We start from the raw sequence: 21301 nt of genomic DNA, 5'->3' as shown, positions 1-21301 counted from the left end.
AAATGTATAAAAAGATGCTTTCAGGGATTCAAATCTATCAACTACTACTTAACATCAAATCATACGTTCATACACAAAATATTTTGTGATTAAACTTCAAGATTGTTTTGCTTTAATAATAAGTTATGAAATTATTGTTCAATATTATGAAATTGCAAAAACATAAGATGAAATAGATATTTATATGCTATCTAAGCAAAAGTTCCATTTTCAAGAAAGTATCAATACATAGCTTTTGAAGAAAACAAAGTATTTTTCTTTTCTCATAACTTTCTATAGCAGGTATTAATCCTATGGGAACACATTTCAGTATTTAACAATTTTGTATCACTTGATAGCATATAAATTCATTTCTCTTCCTGTCCTAAATACAAACAAAGAGTTTCCACTGAAACACTATCCTAAACCCCATTATACAGGTTCATTTGCTTTTGGGGGTAGTAGCTTTCATGCCCATAAAAACATACTTGTTGGAGAATTACCTCACCAAATGCCAGCACTGATATATTCTGTCAGTCTAGATCATTGTTAAATCTTCTTTTTGGTTATTAGTGTTGACATGATGAGAACATACATGTTTACTAAATGATAGTGGTTTAGTACTTGAGGGATAAGCATAAAGTCACCAGTCACTTATGCTGTTGAGCAATTTCATGAAATTTATGTCACATTTCAGGGTGACAGCAATGCTGGCAGCTAACATGTCCCTGAAGATGAAGATAAAAAGATGAGCTATCATTGTGGATGCAGACGTAGGTCTGAGTTGTTAGTCTACAAGTACATCTACTCTACCAAGGGTGGGGATGCCAATTCTGTTTATATAAAATATACTGTTTTCTTGAAAAAATATAAAAACCATGTAACATATTGTCTAAGCTTACATGGTCCTTTTTAATGGAAATGTTTAATGTGTTAATACAGAAAAAAATGTTTCCTCTATTTTTTTTTCTTCACACCAGAGCCTACTTTGCCACTCAGGACAGTGCAGTGCTTAGGATTTACTAGATATGATTCCACAGCTATGTATAAATTTAAAATACAGTATAAACAAATATCATGCTTAATAATCTCAACAGTCACTGTCTCCTTCAGAATTAAAACAGTCATGCAAAGGGTCAATATTGAAAGACAATTCATATATTCATAAAACACTATAAAATTTATTTTGCCATATTTTATATATTTAAACACAAACCTTCATTGTATTTACACAGTATTTTTGAACACTTTAAACATAGCATTGGGCAGAGAAAAATTTTTTCAGCAAATGATTCTGGAACAACTGGATATTCCAATTAAAAAATACTTTGACTATCTTGACACCATATACAAAAACTATTTCTAGATGAGACATAAACCTATACTTAAAAGCTAAAACCATAAAGCTTCTAGAAGAAAATATTGAGAATAACTCTGTGACCTTGATATAGGCAAAGATTTCTTAGAGAGGACACACACAGGACCAAGTATGAAAAAATTATAAATTGACTTCAGCAAAATTAATAACTTCTGCTCTTTGAAAGATGAGAATATTAAAAGCTGAGCCACATATTAGGGGGAAATATTCACAAAACATATTTGTAACAAATGATGCAAACCCAGAACACAAATAACTGCTGCAAGAATAAAAGACCCACAACCCAATTAAAAATTTGCCTCAGCATTCTAGGCACTCATTTCAAATAAGAATACATATAATGGACTCCAAAAAAGCACATGAAAGCATGATCATCAACATTAATATTCAAGGAGATGCAAATCAAAGCCACAGTAAGTTATCACTGCAAACCACTGAAGTGGCTATTGTTAAAAAGACTGAGAACTTCAAATGTTGGCAAGGAAATGCCACAGCCAGAATTTTCATACATCACTGGTAAGAGAGTGAGACTGTATAAGCATTCTAGAAAACTGTTTGCAATTCCATATATTATAATAAAAGGTAAAGCATATATATGATCTAAGACCCAGAAATTACACTCCATGCAAAGAATGCATGTCTATAAAAATCCTGTACGTGAACTTTTATAACAGCTTATCTATAATCAGCTAACACTGAAAGGAGCCCATATGTACATTCATGATATTGAATAAACAAAATGGGACATATTTGTACAATGGTGTACTTCTACTTCTCAGCCATAAAAGAAATAAACTATTAATACATGCAACAACATGGATGACTGTCAAAGATATACTGAACCTAAGAAAAAGGAAGAGTAGATACTACATTGTTCCACTCCTATGAAGTTGAAAAACAAAGCTTTCTCTAATAACAGAAATCAGAATAGGTGGTTCCTAAAGGAAATGGAGGGGACACAGTTTGAATATTTGTCCCCTCTTAATCTTATGTTAACATGTGATCCACAATGTTGGAGTTGGAGCCTGTTGGGAGGTGTTTGGATCCATGGGAGTGGATCCCTCATTAATGGCTTGGTGCCTCCCCTACAGTAAAGGTAAGTTCTCACTCTCTTAGTTCACACAAGAGCTGGTTGTTTAAAAGGGTGTGGAACCCCATCCTTCTCTCTCTCTCTCTCTATCTCTCTCTCTCTCTCTCTCTCTCTCTCTGTCTCCATGTGACACATCAGCTCCTCTTCCATTTCTGCCATAATTTGAAGCTTCCTGAGGACCTCGCCAGAAGCAGATACTTATATTATGCTTCCTGTGCAGCCTGCAGAACTGTAAGCCAAATAAACCTATTTTCCTTATAAATTACCCAGCCTCGAGTATTCCTTTATAGCAATACAAAAAAGACTGATACAGCAGGTTATGGAAAGGGGTCACAAGGGAAGTCTCTAGGCTGACAGAAATGTTCTCTACTTTGATACGGGCATTGTTCACACAAGACTATACAATTACCAAAACTCATTAAGTTTTATACCTAAAATCTGAATTTCACTGTTTATATATTTTACCTCAACGTTTTTAAAGAAAGAAAACCAAAGCAAAGTAGATAAGGAAAAAAAATCTTTATTAATTTCTGCTATCAGATAAATACTGCATATACACTTGCATAGGATTCATGAGATGACTGGATGACCTATGAGATCGTTGGTAAGAACCTATGTCATAGATGAGGAAAAAAAGGCTCAATAAGATTTAGAAATTGGCCCACTGTCACAAAGCTACCAGGTTAGCAGATCTGGCACTCAAACGGTAATATTTTGACTTTACCTACCATTTTTTTTTCTACTATGACAGTAGCTTTCAGCATTTTCACCATATTCCACAGTAAGAAATGCATTTTATATAATGACCTGATAAATCCACAAATTCCATATACACACACAAACTATAATAAATGTTTCATAAAGTTATGTTTAACCTTAAAAATATATATAGAGAGAGTACACACACATATATACACATGTGTATGTGTATGTATGAATAAATATGTATGTGTGTATATATATAGTCATATGCCACATAATGTTGTTTCAATCAACAATAAACCACATATAACATCATGGTGGTCCCATAGGATTATAATAGAGCTGAAAAACTCCTGAGGTTTACCCATCCTAATATCTAGCACAACATATTACTCATGAGTTTGTGGTGATGCCAATGTTAGCAAACCTACTGTGCTGCCAGTAGTATAAAAGTATGGCACACACAATCATGTAGAGCTCATAATACTTGATAATAATATGTTACTATTTTATGTATGTATTATACAATACTTTTTACTGTTATTTTTGAATATGCTCCTCAACTTACATATTTTTTAAGTTACCTGTTAAACAGGCTCAGGCAGGTCCATCAGGAGATATTCCAGAAGGAGATATGATTATCATAGATGATGACAGTTCCCTACGTGTTATTGCCCCTGAAGACCTCCCAGTAGGACAAGATGTGGGGTGACGGTGAAATTGACAATCCTAACCTGTATAGTACTAGGTGAATGTGTGTAGTTGGGTATTATTTAATAAGAAAGTTTAAAGAGTAAAAAAAAATAATAAATTTAAAAACCAGAAAAGCTTACAGAATAAGGATATAAAGATATTTGTATAGCTAACTACAAAAAGTCAAAAACTTTTTTAAAATTAAAAAGCTTATAAAGTAAAAAGTTATAGTAAGCCATTAATTTATTATTGAAGAAACAATTAAAAAAAGAAATTCAGTGCAGCCTAACTTAGTGTTTATAAAGTCTACAGTATTGTACAGTAATGTCCTTGACCTTCACCTTCACTTACCACGACTGACTAATTCACCCAGAGCAAATTCCAGTCCTGCAAGCTCCATTCATAGTAAATGCCCTATATAGGTATACCACTATTTATATTTTATACCGTATATTTACTATACTTTTTCTATGTTTAGGTATACAAATACCATTATGTTACAATTGCCTGCAGTAATCAATACAGTAACATGCTATACAGCTTTGTAGCCTAGGAACAATAGCTGTACCATACATACTGGGTATGTGGTAGCTATTCCATGTAGGTTTGTGTGAATACACTTTCTGATGTTCACACGATGATGAAATCGCCTAATGACACATTTCTCCGAATAGATCTTTGGCACTGAGCAATAAATGACTGTATTTGAAATGATACACAAGCACATCCTTTTTCTTAGGTCCAACACAGTCGTGATTTCCTCCAATACTGAAACAGACCTATGTAGCAGGCTGCATTGAAAGATAATACATTTATCTTTTCATATATCCTCAGTCAAAAAGAGAAATGCTCACATTACAAGAAGCAGTGAGGATCCAGTAGCATGCCCACTGAGGCATTCCATCTCATGCTCACCATGGATGATAGCTTCACTGACCACAATGGAGGCAGTAAATTTCCGTATTGAGTACAGGAGGACAAATACAAAGGAAAAAAAGTATCAAGATGTTGGCAGTGAGTGGTCAGTAAAATCACATATGCCAAGATGTCAGTAAGAATTGCCAAAGGAAAAAGCAAATGCCTACAATGGATTTCAGAGAGGAAAAGATTCAGGATTCCAAGAACAGTCCTATAAAAGGAGTCAGAATTCATTTTACAATTTTATAATATCATATGTAGTTTTATAAAAGGATGTTCCACATTACACTGAGGAAATTAGAAAGGTGGAAGCAGACAGGATGAAGAACGGAGATATAGAGAATAGGAGACTACAGGAGTTCTGTTGTAGTTTACAGTGAGCAAAAGAAACAATAGGCAGCCATCATTATCTTTTCAGTTTAGAACTAAGAGCGTACCCAATTTGCACATGAGGGAAAAAAGGGATATAGAAGTTAAAGTACCTCACTCAGAATAACATGGGTCTTTAATTCTAGGAAGAAACAAGGGACTTAGGGAGTCTAGCTTCAGCATGTCAGCCACTACCCTCAAATGACTCTCTCATTCTACTGTACCCTTTTATAAATTAAATCACACAAAAATTGCTATTTTTCAGGTCAAAATGATGAAATATTATCAATTTCATACAGTTCAACATATTACTCCTAGCTCTCCTCCCCTGTGAAGTCAAAGTTCTTGGGCGAGTTCTACCTTCTCTCATAGCCTCACTTTCTACTCATTCGTCAACTTGCAGAAATAAGGGGTTTTCTCCAACCCTTCTCTCAGTCTGTTCTTTGTTGCCAAATCCATTAAAGGCTCTTAATCCTTGTCTTACTTGATCTACTGCAACATTTGAAAATACTAAACAAATCCTTCATTCTTCAAATACCGTATTTATCCGATACTGAACTTACTTGGTCTTTCCGACCTACATTTTAGTAAAGTCCTTTGAGTCAACTTTGTAGATGAGTTTTCTATCTTTCCCTTAAATACTGATATTCCTCAGAGTTTTATCCTAAGTCTCCTTTCTATTGTACTTTATATGCTCTCTCAGGGTGATCTCTTCTACTCCAAAGGTCAATTATCACCTAGATGCTAGTAAAACTTAAACCATTACCTGCAGCACCATCTTTCTCCAGACCCAGCTCTCCACTTGCATCCCTTCAGTGTATATCCAACTGAATGCAGCGCTAACCTTCTTTAATAAATATCTCAGTAACTGACACCGTCATTAACTAATTACCAACAAGCAACCCAGATGGCCAACTTGACCACCCTTTATTTCTCAGCCCCTCTATCCAACCCAACACTTTACATTTTACTTGCAATTTTTTTTTTTTTTTTGAGATGGAACCTCTGTCACCCAGGCTGGAGTGCAGTGGCACAATCTCAGCTCGCTATAACCTCCGTCTCCTGGGTTCAATCGATTCTCCTGCCTCAGTCTCCTCAGTGGCTGGGAATACAGGCATGCGCCACCACATCTGGCTAATTTTTGTATTTTTAGTAGAGATGGGGTTTCACCATATTGGTCAGGCTGGTCTTGAACTCCTGACCTCGTGATCTGCCCACTTCGGTCTCCCTAGATCTGTCTACTTTTCCCCATCTGTGATATCATTATTTGAATCCAGGCCACTGTAACTTCTCTCTTGAACTGTTGCTCTATCTACCTGATGTCCTGCCCATGTCTTGTACCTATCCAATCCAGTCTCCAGCAATGCAGCTACATTATACTTTAAATAAAACTCCATCACACTTGCCCTTTTTAAATACCTTTCAATGATTTACCATTACTTGTAGCATAAAGTCCAAAACTCTTAACATATTTTACAACGTACATATGATAAGCCTCTACCACTCTCTAGACACACTCTTCTTGATTCTTTTCCCTTTACTATGTCTCCAACGATGCTTAACTTCTACCTATTTGAATAAATATTCTCTTTCTTGTCAGACTTTAAAGATGTTGTTTACTATATGCATGTATAATTCTCTCCAATTTATAGCTGCTTCATCACTGAATTCTGGTCGTATTCTACTTATTTGTAGAATCTCAACTAATACGCCCCCTCCTATGGAAGCCTTTCATCTCCGTACACTTGTTTAGGTGTCCTGCCCCAAACTCCTAAAGCATCATCTACTTCTCTTATCATTGTATGGTAGATTTTATGTAACTCCTGCCCCCTCCTCAAACTAAATGTAAATCTCTGTTAGTAAAGAGAAACACAAACAATAAGAACAAATTGGGCCAAGTCTGCATCGCTTCTCTTTGATTCCTAATGTCTAACGTATGTTTAACAAACACAATATATACATATATCACTCATCAAATATATATATATACACACACACACACATATTCCCATAAATCCCTTATTTGTTATATATATATATAACACTCATTTTACTCAAAGGGAAACCATTTGGTTTATTGAAACTCATTCTAAATACTTATCACTTCATCTGACTTCATTAAACTGCTTTTAATTATCATAATGTTTTATTCTAACAGATTTTCCCTATGTGGCGATGACATAATATCCAGTCTTTCAGTAATTTTAGAAGACTAGCTTAATGCATAACCATCTATCATACTGAAGTCCATTCCAAAGTAATATCATATAATAAAATGCCATCTGCCTCAGCATACCAAATGTTCTTTCATCTTTACACAATTCCTTAAAGGCCCCATTTTCCACAAGGTTTTGGATGGATAAAAAAGCAGCTTCTACATTTGCCAGAAAAAAAAAAAAAACTTACACTGTCTGGAGACATAGATGATTCTTAATCCTATTTTACACTTACTAAAGCCTTTCCATTTATCATTTACAGGAGTAAACATCATGGTAAATGTGTTCTATTATTTAGTCATTCATCTACTGTTTGCATTTTATAGTATTATTTTATAAAATGAATGTACTGGTGGATGTAAATCAAGTTCCAGAAAAAAATTCCTCAAATTTCCCAGAGAAAATTATTTTAAAGGAAACAACAAGTTCTACAGTAACCTAGTTAGTCACTTTTCTAAAAGTTTATCAAAGCAAGATTTTGCTATTCCCTTAAACAAGTTATGTTCTTTAATACCGTTTACATTTCAATGTATAATGGCTGTTTTTTGACACTTTCACACTTTTATTGGACATTTGCCTAACCTCTGATTTATTGTTTTTTAAAAAATCCAAATTGATTGTGCTACCTTGTAATCTTCCTTTTTATCTTTTCCTATAAAATAGGGACAATATTACCTGTCTCTCAGAATATAAAGAATAAGAAGAGCTATTTATGACAAATCCACAACCAATATCATACTGAATGGGCAAAAACTGGAAGCATTCCCTTCGAAAACTGGCACAAGACAGGGATGCCCTCTCTCACCACTCCTATTCAACATAGTGTTGGAAGTTCTGGCTGGGTAATCGGGCAGAAATAATAAATAATCAGAAAGAAATGAAGGGTATTCAATTAGGAAAAGAGGAAGTCAAATTGTCCCTGTTTGCAGATGACATGACTGTATATTTAGAATACCGCATTGTCTCAGCCCAAAATCTCCTGAAGCTGATACGTGACTTCAGCAAAGTCTCAGGATACAAAATCAATGTGCAAAAATCACAAGCATTCTTATACACCAATAACACAGAGAGAACCAAATCGTGAGTGAACTCCCATTCACAATTGCTTCAAAGAGAATAAAATACCTAGGAATCCAACTTACAAGGGATGTGAAGGAGCTCTTCAAGTAGAACTACAAACCACTGCTCAGTGAAATAAAAGAGGACACAAACAATTGGAAGAACATCCCATGCTCATGGATAGGAAGAATCAATAGCGTGAAAATGGCCATACTGCCCAAGGTAATTTATAGACTCAATGTCATCCCCATCAAGCTACCAACGACTTTCTTCAAAGAATTGGAAAAAAATACTTTAAAGTTCATATGGAACCAAAAAAGAGCACACATTGCCAAGACAATCCTAAGCCAAAAGAACAAAGCTGGAGGCATCACGCTACCTGACTTCAAACCACAAGGCTTCTACAAGGCTACACTAACCAAAACAGCATAGTACTGGCACCAAAACAGAGATATAGACCAATGGAACAGAACAGAGCCCTCAGAAATAATATCACACATCTACAACCATCTGATCTTTGAAAAACCTGACAAAAACAAGAAATGGGGAAAGGATTCCCTATTTAATAAATGGTGCTGGGAAAACTGGCTAACCATATGTAGAAAGCTGAAACTGGATCCCTTCCTTACACCTTATACAAAAATTAATTCAAGATGGATTAAAGAGTTAAATATTAGACCTAAAACCGAAAAAAGCCTAGGCAATACCATTCAGGTCATAGGCATGGGCAAGGACTTCATGTCTAAAACACCAAAAGCAATGGCAACAAAAGTCAAAATTGACAAATGGGATCTAATTAAACTGAAGAGCTTCTGCACAGCAAAAGAAACTACCATCAGAGTGAACAGGCAACCTACAGAATGGGAAGAATTTTTTGCAATCTACTCATCTGACAAAGGGCTAATACCCAGAATCCACAAAGAACTCAAACAAATGTACAAGAAAAAAACAAACAACCCCATCAAAATGTGGGCAAAGGATATGAACAGACACTTCTCAAAAGAAGACATTTATGCAGCCAACAGACACATGAAAAAATGCTCATCATCACTGGTCATCAGAGAAATGCAAATCAAAACCACAATGAGATACCATCTCATACCAGTCAGAATGACGATCATTAAAAAGTCAGGAAACAACAGGTGCTGGAGAGGATGTGGAGAAATAAGAACACTGTTACAGTGTTGCTGGGACTGTAAACTAGTTCAGCCACTGTGGAAGACAATGTGGCGATTCCTCAAGGATCTAGAACTACAAATACCAATTGACCCAGCCATCCCATAACTGGGTATATACCCAAAGGATTATAAATCATGCTGCTATAAAGACACATGCACACGTATGTTTCTTGCGGTACTATTCACAATAGCAAAGACTTGGAACCAACGCAAATGTTCATCAATGTTAGACTGGATTCAGAAAATGTGGCACATATACACCATGGAATACTATGTAGTCATAAAAAGGATGAGTTCGTGTCCTTTGTAGGGACATGGATGAAGCTGGAAACCATCATTCTCAGCAAACTACCATAAGGACAAAAAACCAAACACCGCATGTTCTCACTCATAGGTGGGAATTGAACGATGAGAACACTTGGACACAGGAAGCGGAACATCACACACCAGGGCCTGTAGTGGGGTGGAGAGAAGGGGGAGGGATAGCATTAGGAGATATATCTAATGTAAATGACGAGTTAATGGGTGCAGCACACCAACATGGTACATGTATACATATGTAACAAAACTGCACGTTGTGCACATGTGCCCTAGAACTTAAAGTATAATAAAAAAATAAATAAAAAATAAAGACCTAAGCCACTGTGTATGTTCAATAAAAGCAGCCATTACTTGAGTCACCCCTTTCTTCTCCTCAAAATTCAACAAATTTCTTCTCATTCAGGCTCTTTATTTTGTTTGTATCACAGAAGCTCCCTCTCCTAAGTTGCAGTCAGGGCTTATCATTATCTAGCATACAATGCTATGAAACTGCTAAAAATATGCTCAACAGAAAACACACTTATTCTGGTTTTCTATAAGAAGAGTAAAATCTAATCTTTAATGTTTTAAAGGAAACAGACACTGATCGTGCCATTTCTGATAACAGTACAATAACACCAGTCAATCTGTTTCAAAGTTATTAAATTCTAATACCTCAAAACATGCAGATAACATTTAAATCAAGCCATATTGTTTTCTGCTTCTGATCAAATGTAAAATTTGCTCACTTCTAAATGTTAAACAAAACCCTGACCGCCTCAGGACACAAGAGAGGACCTACAGTTGTTCTTTTGTTTCTAGAAGAATTCAGCAAATACAAGCAGTTGTCTAAAAAATATGGGGAAAAGTGCCTCAGCAAACCACACGAAATTATCCATCACTTTTTGGGTCAAAAGAAGTCTGAAATGTTCCCTCTGCTCTGCTACCACATCACTAAACTCTCTACAAAGTAGTCAAGACAAGTCATTCGGAAATGTAGGCTGTCTTGATGATCCTTAATTCAATTCTATAATAAGGTAAATTTCCCCATTTATAAATTTATTTGACTTTCATAAGATATACTTATATTTTATGATATCATATAATAATTCATCCAATATTTGCACTCAGAAACATATTTTAGAAGTTAATGGCAACAACAACATTGATCTTCTAGATAAAATTTGCATACTAGCAACTGGCCTTCTTTCAAAGCCTAACATTGGATCTCTATCATAGGAGACAATGTGGTGTAATGGTTACATGTACAATTTCTTTGCTGTGAGACTTGATATAAATTAATTTCTCTAAGCCCTAATTTTTCTAATTTGTAAAACTAACACTAATAACTACACAATAAGACTGGTGGGTAGATTACTTGTGGTAATGCACACAAATCGTCTAGTACAGTGTCCAGCAAAGAGTAAACTCACAATAAATGTTGAGATAATAATGGTAATAATGATAAATCTCCCATTACCATAAACAACCGAAGTTATGACTTTCTCTGAATTCTTGTATCAGTGGTCTCTAAAATTTATGTAAAACCTATTGGACCTTCCATATACTTATTTATATCACGTGTGTGTGTCTGTGTATATATACACACATATATATGTATACATATATACATATATATAGATGTCTATATGTATACAGTTGAATCCCCTATAGATTATAAATCCCATAAAGTAAACATTTGATATTTCATTACTAATAGCACATATCATGTGCAGTTTTTACCAACACACATTCAAGGGCATGTGTGATTGTGTAGTCAAATGAAGTAGAGCACTAGTCTGATGGAATTAATCTTCCAAACTATAGCTAAAATATAAAGTAAATAGCCTAATGCTTTTATGATTGTTTATTATCTCTCTATACCGCAAAATCTTTTTGGAATTACTGTTCATGAGTCAAATGCAGGATGCGGTAAAAATGACTTCTTTCCCCCAAAAAAGTTAAAACAATTGAGCAAGAGGATGCTTGGCCATGACCTCGCAAGTATTTGGCAAATAAAAGATGCACTCATTACAGAACTCTGCACTTGAGAAAATGAGGAAGTCATATAATATGGATATTTGCTAACATTAATGTAGAATATCAGCAATTAGTGGGTATTCTACCTTTAAACAATTTTCCAAATTATGTTTATTTTATTGGAATTCAGCACTTTATAGGTAATAGTATCAAATTTTGATCTATGGAATATATTAAATATTACACAGTTTATAGCTTTAAAAAAATCAAACTGGTGTCAGAATATAATTCCAATGAAGATATATTTCTTATAATATAGCCAAACCAAAAAGAAGGATCAAATTCGGTGTTCAAATAAGTGCATAAGGAAAGCCAATGATATTACAGTTATTTCCAAGGGTTTCTAAGAACTACCTCCAAACCTCACTTCCTCCCCTTCTACAGCTGCTGTGGGAACAAACAGCTTCACTATACACTGTGTACATGAAGAGAAACCGAGAATAATGATCAGTTATGTTCCCACTCTCAGGTACCAGGCCATAAAAAGAACCTTAAAATGAGATAAATATAGAGAATATTACTGTGTCCATTATCCAGATGAATTTATCATGGTCATGCTCATTCTTATACAACTAGTTAATGAAATATTAATATTAATGTACAAGGCCTAATATTCATTCAAAAGATTTCATAAAGATATAAATTAAAACACATAAATGAATGGGGATGGGACATTATAGATAAACATAAGAAAAACTTTCTTTTCTAGAAAGTAGAGAAAAGGAGGCCAATTGTCTGAGTACCACAAGACTCGGGAATGACATTTTTATGGTTTTCCTAGATTTTCTTTGTGCCGCGTATGTGCCAGATTGAGTGCTAGAAAAGCTGGCAACTCAGAAGTATTAAAAGCAAACACACACACAAAGCCTCAATCCAAACAACAAAGAAACAAATGGGCAGATTCTCAGAGACCTCACAGAGTAAAGCAGGACTTCCCCGTACTAACTTTCCAACTTCCTGCAAATGAATAATTTTTCAAAATTGACTTAGAAACAAATGGAAACTTTCAAAGTGGCCTCCTGAGGTTTTGCATTATGCAAAGATAAAATATGACTGAATTAGTATTATCATTCTAAATGACAGAATTACTGAAAACTTGTTTCTGGAGATACTTTCTAAATACAAAATAGGAGAAAAAGGAAGATATGAGGTCAACATCATTCAGTTAATAAACATTTATTGAGGCCTTCTACATATGAGGCTGAAGGCAGGCATTAAAAATTCAGACAGAAGTCATAGTCTGGCCTTCAAGCTTAGTGGGGAAGACAACCAAAACAGAATTGCATGTTGCAATGTAGAAATGGTGGATAGGTTGAAAATAAAACCAGAAGTGCACTTAATTTATAATGAATTAGATGAGAAGCCATTATGAAAGGGTTCCTAGAAGAAGGAATAGCAGTACTCAGTTTAATTGAATGAAGATAAATTATAATCATGGAGAGAAGCTAGAAAGGGCATTCTAAAGCGAGGTCCTAGCATGTGCAACACCTTAGACATAGGAGAGGACAGAGAGAAGGGCAACTATTATCCACATGCAGAAGAGGTAGCAGAGGGGCCAACAGGAGACGGGTTCTGAAGTCTGATGGAGAAAAGCCCGTTTGGCCTCTACCTGGCACCACCACATACCAGGCACTGTGAAAACTGCTGCTAATATAATGATGAAAAAGACTTAGTTCTGCTCAAGAGCGGACAAAGAGGAGCTGTTTCACTAGTGAGAGAGACAGGCACAACCTGATCATTCTAAAATAACAGTTTGGACAGTGATCTAGAGGCGTTCATTATGGGAATGAGGGGAAGATATCTAGCTTTCTGTGAATAGGTATGGGAATGTCAAGGGAGTCTAGAGAGTGAACGATAAGCAGTTTGGTATACCTGAGAGAAATTAAGCAGAAAGGCTGAAGAGATGCTTCTGGAGAGGTAAGCATGTTATAAGAACGTCAAGGGGTATGGACTACACCTTGCAGGCAATGGAAATTATTAAGAAGTGTGACGTGGTGAGACTTTAGCCTTAAATGAAGTACTGTGACGGCATTCTGTGTGTTGGTGTGGGAAGGAGGGAAATGAAGGATGATGAGGGCAAGAAACGGTCAAAGAAGGAAGTAAAACCAGCAGAGTACAGTGCGTAGAAGACAAGGAAGGTAGAAAGAAATCAGAAGAAGGTCAATAGTGGAAAGTGCAGCCAAGAGACTTGATGACAGGTCAGAAAAAATTTATTTGATTTGGCAATTATGAGATTATTCTGTCACTAGGGTCATCAGTTTCAGGACAGTGATGAAGACAGAAGCCAAACTGAATAAATTTTAAAACGTAAATGAAGAAAGTGAGGCAGTTAGTATATACTAGTATTATCAGAAGTTTGAAGGAAACAACGAAGGATACATGTCAAGAGAGATCATTTTTTAATACTTGTGGCAAGTGAAAGAAGTATTCTATTTCTTCAAATTATTCAGATTGAATCATGTTGACAGCTGCTATAAAGAAAGAGTTGATTGGGGAAAGAGTAGGAGATATTGAATAAAGGATTTAACTACAGAATGAGTCCAGAGATGAAGAGCATTTAGGTCAAGGATACGGGTGGCAAGTCAACCTTGAAGAAAAGAAACATTTGGTCTTCTGGAAATGAAAGACAGTGACGATGGCTATGGAAGTTTTTAGGTGGAATAGCAGAAGAGATATATCCATTTCCTCCAATAAAAAGGATGATGAAATCACCTGCTGAGAGTGAAGAGAGTGAAGAACGTGTGGGTTTAAGGGGAAGTCTGAATAGGTCTGAAATTACTCTTGAAATAAATAGGATCAGGGCTAATCAAGCTCATGGTTAAAGACTAACAAGTGATCATTTACTAAACATGATATTTTTAAAACTCTAATCATTTTTCATACGGTAATTTATTTCATAATTTGCTTTATGAATTTAAATTTAACTCAGCAGTAATCTAAAGTAAGGAAGTGTTTATTTTACTTATTTTCTCAAATTGAGGTGCATCATCTTACATTTGTTTAATTTCTGCTTATATTTTTGTTATACACATAAAAATTACTAGCCGGGCATGGTGGTTCACGCCTGTAATCCTAGCACTTTGGGAGGACGAGGCAGGAGAATCACAAAGTCAGGAATTTGAGACCAGCCTGGCTAACATGGTGAAATCCTGTCTCTACTAAAAATACAAAAATTTGCTGGGCGTAGTGGCATGCACCTGTAATCCCAGTTACTCGGGAGGCTGAGGCAGGAGAATTGCTTGAATCCAGGAGGCAGAGGTTGCAATGAGCCAAAATCGCACCACTGCACTCCAATCTAGGTGACAGGGCAAGGCTCTGTCTTGAAAATAAAATAAAATAAAATAAAATAAAATAAAATAAAATAAAATAAAATAAAATATTTTAAAAACACTGCTTATGTTATCACAGGCATCACAAGCAGAAGTTTGTTTATTTGTTTTTCCATCTTAAAAGAACTCTGCCTGGCAGGTATTACTTTTCCTGTTATATAGATGAAGAAACTGAGTATCAGAGAGGGGGGAAATGACACATCCTATATTTCCCAGTAGGTAGAAGTGTCAATACTCACTCCTAAGTGTTTTTCTTGTCAAAGTACAAATTTTCCACTATATCATAAATTGTTTTAATTGAAGATCAAAGATAACTTGAATTTAATTTTTTGCCCATGTTTTTCTTTTATTTAAGAAACATAAGTAAGATTATCCCAAATCTATTGGGAGAAAAAGGTGATTACATTAATCAAAAGAAAAGTCACTTTAAAGAGTCACAGGAATACTATTTTTAACCAGAAGCTGCTTTAGACATGACACTAATAACTTTCCTTAATTTAAAAACATATGAAGCTTTATGAAAAATATTTAAGAAACACTATCTAACCAAAAAATGGTTCTTTTTGATAACCGAAATGTAGTTAACTCACAAGTTTGCATTTGTGATAAGTATTAATCCCTGTTTCCTCAATATTTTAAGATCTCACTTATATCTGCAAAAATAAAGGCCAAGTCTAGATGGGAAGTCAAACTTTTCACTAAAGTTTGAAAATAGCACCTACAGTTTTTCGAAAACCATTCGAACTGCTGGGGTATTTGGCAGTGTTTGACATCGTCATATAATGCTTGCAAAGATTTCAGGCTAGGAAGTCTTCCCCAAACCGCTCTCAATTGGACAAAAATTTCTAATGCTCCTAAGAATATGGAATCACTGTAATTGAATATATAAATCCGAACAGATCTATGTCTGTCAGCAGACATAGAATATTTCCAGACAATATTCTCATGTATATATATTTTTGGCCTCAAACATTAATAGTAGTTCAATAGACTTAAGAACATAAATCTGTCCCCAATACCCAAAATAAAATATACACCTCAAATTACATTTTAGTGCCATAAATATATTATTAATCATTAAACTAGGAAAGAATGAAAAAAGTTTTGAAAATGTGCAGCCATTGATTTTTTGTTCCGAATATACAAACATCACTTCATTGTATCCATCAGTAGTCTGAGACTTAATTAGAATTGCAAAAACAAAAAAAACAAAAAAAAACAAAAAAAAGCCATATACATCTCTTAGTCCAACTCCTTAATTTGAGAGACAAGGAAACTGGGCCCAGGGAAAGAAAGCTTACCCAGATTCAGTTGAGGTTAAAGTGGAATTCAAATCCAGGTATCTAGATTCACAGTTTAATGCACTTCCCAGAAGCAGAATAGATATAAATAACCTCATGTAATTTCATCTGGCAACCAAATTCAGACTCTGAGTAGAACTTTAAGGATAGTCCTGAGTTTGCTGTTTTATCATATTCAAAAGCACCTACCATAACAAGTGGATAACTAAACAACATTATAATCGCAGGATGAACATTATTTTAATTATTTAAGCATACTAGAAACAAACTTCACACTACATTATTCAAGATTTCTTCTGAGTAACAATCAATTGAAATCATTCTTATGGAAAACACACAGCAGAAACAAGTGAAATAAACTACAATGGACCCCCCAAAAACCCCAAATAAACATCCAACTAGTACTTTCAACCCCACAGCCTTCAATTCTACATGCAGCACTGTCAATTGAGCCCTGATTTGCATCTATCACCAATCAAAATGCAAAATAAATCATTGTGAAAGCTCATTGGTTTATATTACTGCCTTTATAGATATTAGCTTCCGGAAAATCATTCTGAAGAACTGAATCATCTGTATCATTTTTATTACTCATTCAGGCTTGACACTGTCTGCACAGTACTGACTGAAATGTACTTCAGTATGCACCTTCTCTCCAAATGAATACCTATGTCAGGTTTATTTATAGCCACTGCCTCCAATCAGTGCATTCTCAAGTATAAGAAATAAAATCACCTCAATGATACTCTTCTATAGACATCTGAAACTAAGTGTGGACATCTTGGCAACTGGCCTTTGGAAAGATAATGAAAGATCTATACCATAAAATATACATTAAGATCATTGAGATTCCAAGAACAATCATCTTACACTCTTTAATAAGCACATGTAAAGAGTCCCAAGTACTGAGGTAATCTAAAACTTATGCATCCTTTTGCATAACTCTTTATGTACTCCAAGATTATTATAACCTCCTCCATTCTCTTTTCCTTATGCTGATTTCTCTGAAATTTAGGTACCCTCTTTGTTTCTTACTTAGATGCTTTCCTCTATTCAGGAGCTTTTCCTTCTAATTCTTTACAAAAGCAGGGCATGCTTCCCCCTGCTGGGAAAAAATCAAATTACAAGGAACATCAGAACATGTTCGTAAGTATTATATCAAGAAATCAAGTTCCTAGGAAAGATAAAATGTTAAGGAACCAAGTGCATAGCCTTCTCTGACTGCTTTACCAGACAAAGAAATACTTATGCACTCTGTTAAGAGTTTCTTGTACGCATTTATTTAGCTTGACCGCCTTCAAGTACAATAACTCATATTAATGACTGATGAATTAATCTTTGAGCCACTTGTCTCAAATAGAACTCTAATTAGCGGGTCAGAGAGAACGATCAATTTGTAAGTGTTTTTTTTTTTTTCACTTTAAAGACATATTGTCAGCTACATAAAGAAATTTCTGGAAAATACATTGAAGACTATTCAAAATATATTAAAGATACTGAAGACTGGTAAGACTTGCCTTTTAAATCATTTCAAACAATCTTAAACATCTATTAACTCATTATTTTGCTATTATTTTTATGTAGTTGTCTTTTTTGAGAAAGCAAAAAAGTGCATTTTTATTGACTTTACTTTTCCACTTTAATTTCTATTTTTTTCATTCAGTAACCAAAGTAGTAGGCATAATTGTATTTCACCTTCCCACTTATCTATAAAACAAGCTTTTTCCCTGAAAACAGTTCAGATATTTCACATGTTCCATGTTTTGACTATAAATCTTTTTCTAACTGTTTAGCATTTAAACATAAAAAAAACCTTACACTTTATTGTTAACATAAATAACAATCCATCAATTAAAAATATAGCTAACACCGATTTAAATCATATATTGAGGAGCAGAATTTATTCTTCCTTGGTACAACTAAGTCTCAAAAAAATCTTTTAATACTGAGGAGCTGGGGTAGAGGAAGTTATCCCTTTTAGTTTTTTGCTGTATGTAAGTCCATAACAACCTTAGCTACAAAACTGCACTGTAACCAATTTGATGATGAAGCAATTCATTATTAATGAAGCATTCATCTAAAAAAATCTGCAGCTGTTTTATAAAAGGCATGTGTAAATAACTACAGATATAGGTGTCTTGAGTATTTAGATGGCATTATTCTAACATAAACGGAGTAATTTGGTTAATAAAGTTTGTGTGTCTTTTTTTTTTTTAACCTTTCAAAGCAATGCAAAAGACAAGACATATATGTTCCTCTGGGAACGAAATCTCCTTTAACATTACAGGTACACAAAAGAAAATGCACACTTGGTAAAACAGTTGATCAATCATAGAGCGTTCCCAGGGACCAGTATCTCGCAGAGTACCCAATCATCACACTTCAAATAAATGTATAAGCACTTTAGCCTCTACTTACTACATTAACATACATATAAGAACATGCACAGTTTAATGCATAGGTTAATTCTAACACTTTCCATAGGATAGACTTTGATTAAAGGGCATCAAACATCACTTCCTAAATGCAGTAAAAAATAAAAATAAAAATACTGATCTGTAGCCAAAAAGCTCTTAGAACACTACATTGATCACCATTGACTTCCAAACTGCTTTCCCCTCCCTCAGCGAAGTGAAAATGTCCCTGTAGACCGCGTTACACTTTACGGTTTCTCTATCAACGATCCTAAAGGTCACATCGCCACTGCCATTAGATCTCCGTAGCTTTGGTCTTCTCCAAATTAAGACGTGGAGAAGGAGCACTGCTGTCCGCCCCAAGAACGGGGTCTGTCCGCCCCAGCTCTGAGACGAGCATCTTCAGGGGGACAGTTTCTGCGAAGGCGGCGACAGGAGTCCCTCCCCAACTTCACTCCCCTAATCAAGCCAAGGGTGAAATAGGCAGCCGGCGGTTTGTGCCCATCGGTGGGGGCAAGTCCTACCTTCTGCCAAAAGGCGCGATGCATGCACAAAAGATGGATCCAGGCTATCTTTCTCTGCCATCAGCTCAGGCAAATATTTCTCCTCTTCCATAGCGCGGACTTCGGACTGTCCCCGGGCGAAGCGCGAGGTTCCGCTCGCTCGGACGCAGGGTCGTGGGGCAGCGCCTGGCTCCCGCGCTGCTCCTCCTCTGCGCGGCGAGGGGATCTCCGTGCGTCCTCACTGGCCCATGCACCCAGCACCTGCGACTCCCGCCGTCGGGCTGCGTGGCCCCGCGTCCACACCTGCCCGTCCCTTCCGTCGTCCCTCGCTCGCGCCGAGCCCGGGCTCACACCAGCGGCCTTAACTGGAGAGGCGGGAACAGGGCGCGGCCCACCTCCGCCAACCACTCATTGGTGGTGATGCCAGGAGAGGCGGGGCGCTGGCGAAGGCCGCGGGCCCTCATTGGGCCGTGGTGCACGTCGGGTCGCCTGACTGGCAGGAGGCAGCAGCAGAGGGGAGGGGAGCTCGGAAGATGCAAACGCTTTCTTCTTGCAGCCCAAGCCTTCCCTGGCTATTAGGCATGCCCAGTTCTGTGGAGCTCTCTGTGTCTTCAGCTAAGGTGCAGAGGAGAGAGAGGGCGGGAAAAGCGCAGGTTAAACAGAGAGGTCTGAGTCCAAGTGGACAGGGGAGATGGAGATGAGAAGTGAGCCGCTGAGAGGGTGGAAAAGCGCCAGCGAAAGTCTCAGGAAGGTAGATGGGACTTCACCTGCGTCCCTAAGGCACAGGTGTCTCCTTTCCCTCACACAGCTCAGACGCACTACAGTTGTGCAGGAATCAGCAGCGCACTGGGTCTGGAAATATAATGAAGACTGCATGTGATCGGCAGCTGGTATTTCCGATGACCTACATCTCAGATACGCAGTAGGATGTTCATTGATAAACAAATAAAGCGGCTCGGAGAAATATTGTGCAGAAACATTCTTCCGGTGTAGAATCATTGGGATATTGAATTAGTTATGGTAACCTATCTGTCCCTCCTTTCCCCAGACCCTATCTGTGGAAGGCAGGTTGGGAGGGGCTTAATTTAAAAACATATATATATATGATTCATTAGTCACAGTTTGTGAAGGAATTGGGAAGACATGTAGAAGAAGAGACTAGAACATAGGTAATCACGTTTGCTCTAATTCTCCCCTTTCTCCTCGTTGTATATGTGCCAGTCTCTTTCACCAGGTACTGTTGCTGAGCTACTTTGTATTATCCCACCTCTATTTAAAGGAAAGTTAAACCCTCATGATATCACCAACTGTGACCAAAAAAAAGCCCCATCCTTCTTTTACCAATGTGGCCTTGCATTCCTCAATCGCTAGGAAATAATCTTTCCCCAAGTCTTGGGTTCTCTTTTCATAAGCAGTCATTTCCTGATTCTTTCCCCCATTACTTTTGATGTAGAAGAATGAGGGCCAACTTTTCTACAAATAAAATATGCTGAAATTTTTCCAACTTCTCTTACTGAATTTAAATATTTTCCTTTTTATTTAATTTTTAGATAAATTTAGGAGATTATCTTTTATTTATATAATGTTTAATGTAACGTGCCTCACATCAATTATTTCAATATGTCCTCACAGAAGCACTCTGAAAGATGCCAGCCAGGTATTACTTTCTCTGTTTGTATAAATATGGGAACTGAGGCAAAACAGAGAACTTGTCTCATGTCTAGTGAATGCTGAAGTTGAGATTAAAATTCAATTCCATATTAGCACCATTTAGATCCAGATTATACTGCTTCAACCTACCTTTCTGTGTGTTAAATATTTAATTTATTTGT

The 21301-nt window shown here is 36.2% G+C and overlaps 1 protein-coding gene across 12 annotated transcripts in view; it reads right to left on the bottom strand.

Annotated features, from left to right (window-relative positions):
* Positions 1-19854, bottom strand: part of LOC105479522 (KH RNA binding domain containing, signal transduction associated 2) — a 634913-nt gene extending 615059 nt beyond the window's left edge. For 10 of the 12 annotated variants that reach the window (XM_071096915.1, XM_071096916.1, XM_011737507.3 and 7 more), the window contains exon 1: positions 19491-19831. In XM_071096915.1, the coding sequence (XP_070953016.1) occupies positions 19491-19581 (91 nt within the window). In that variant the 5' untranslated portion in view covers positions 19582-19831. Of the gene's footprint in view, positions 1-19490 lie in introns of all 12 variants that reach the window. The other 2 variants (XM_071096918.1, XM_071096922.1) reach the window with 2 other exon arrangements.
* Between the last annotated feature and the right edge of the window lie 1447 nt (positions 19855-21301).

This window comes from Macaca nemestrina, chromosome 5 (genome assembly GCF_043159975.1).
Source record: "Macaca nemestrina isolate mMacNem1 chromosome 5, mMacNem.hap1, whole genome shotgun sequence".
In the NCBI taxonomy this organism is placed as follows: Eukaryota; Metazoa; Chordata; class Mammalia; order Primates; family Cercopithecidae; genus Macaca; species Macaca nemestrina.
This window is presented reverse-complemented; position numbering and strand designations above follow the sequence as displayed.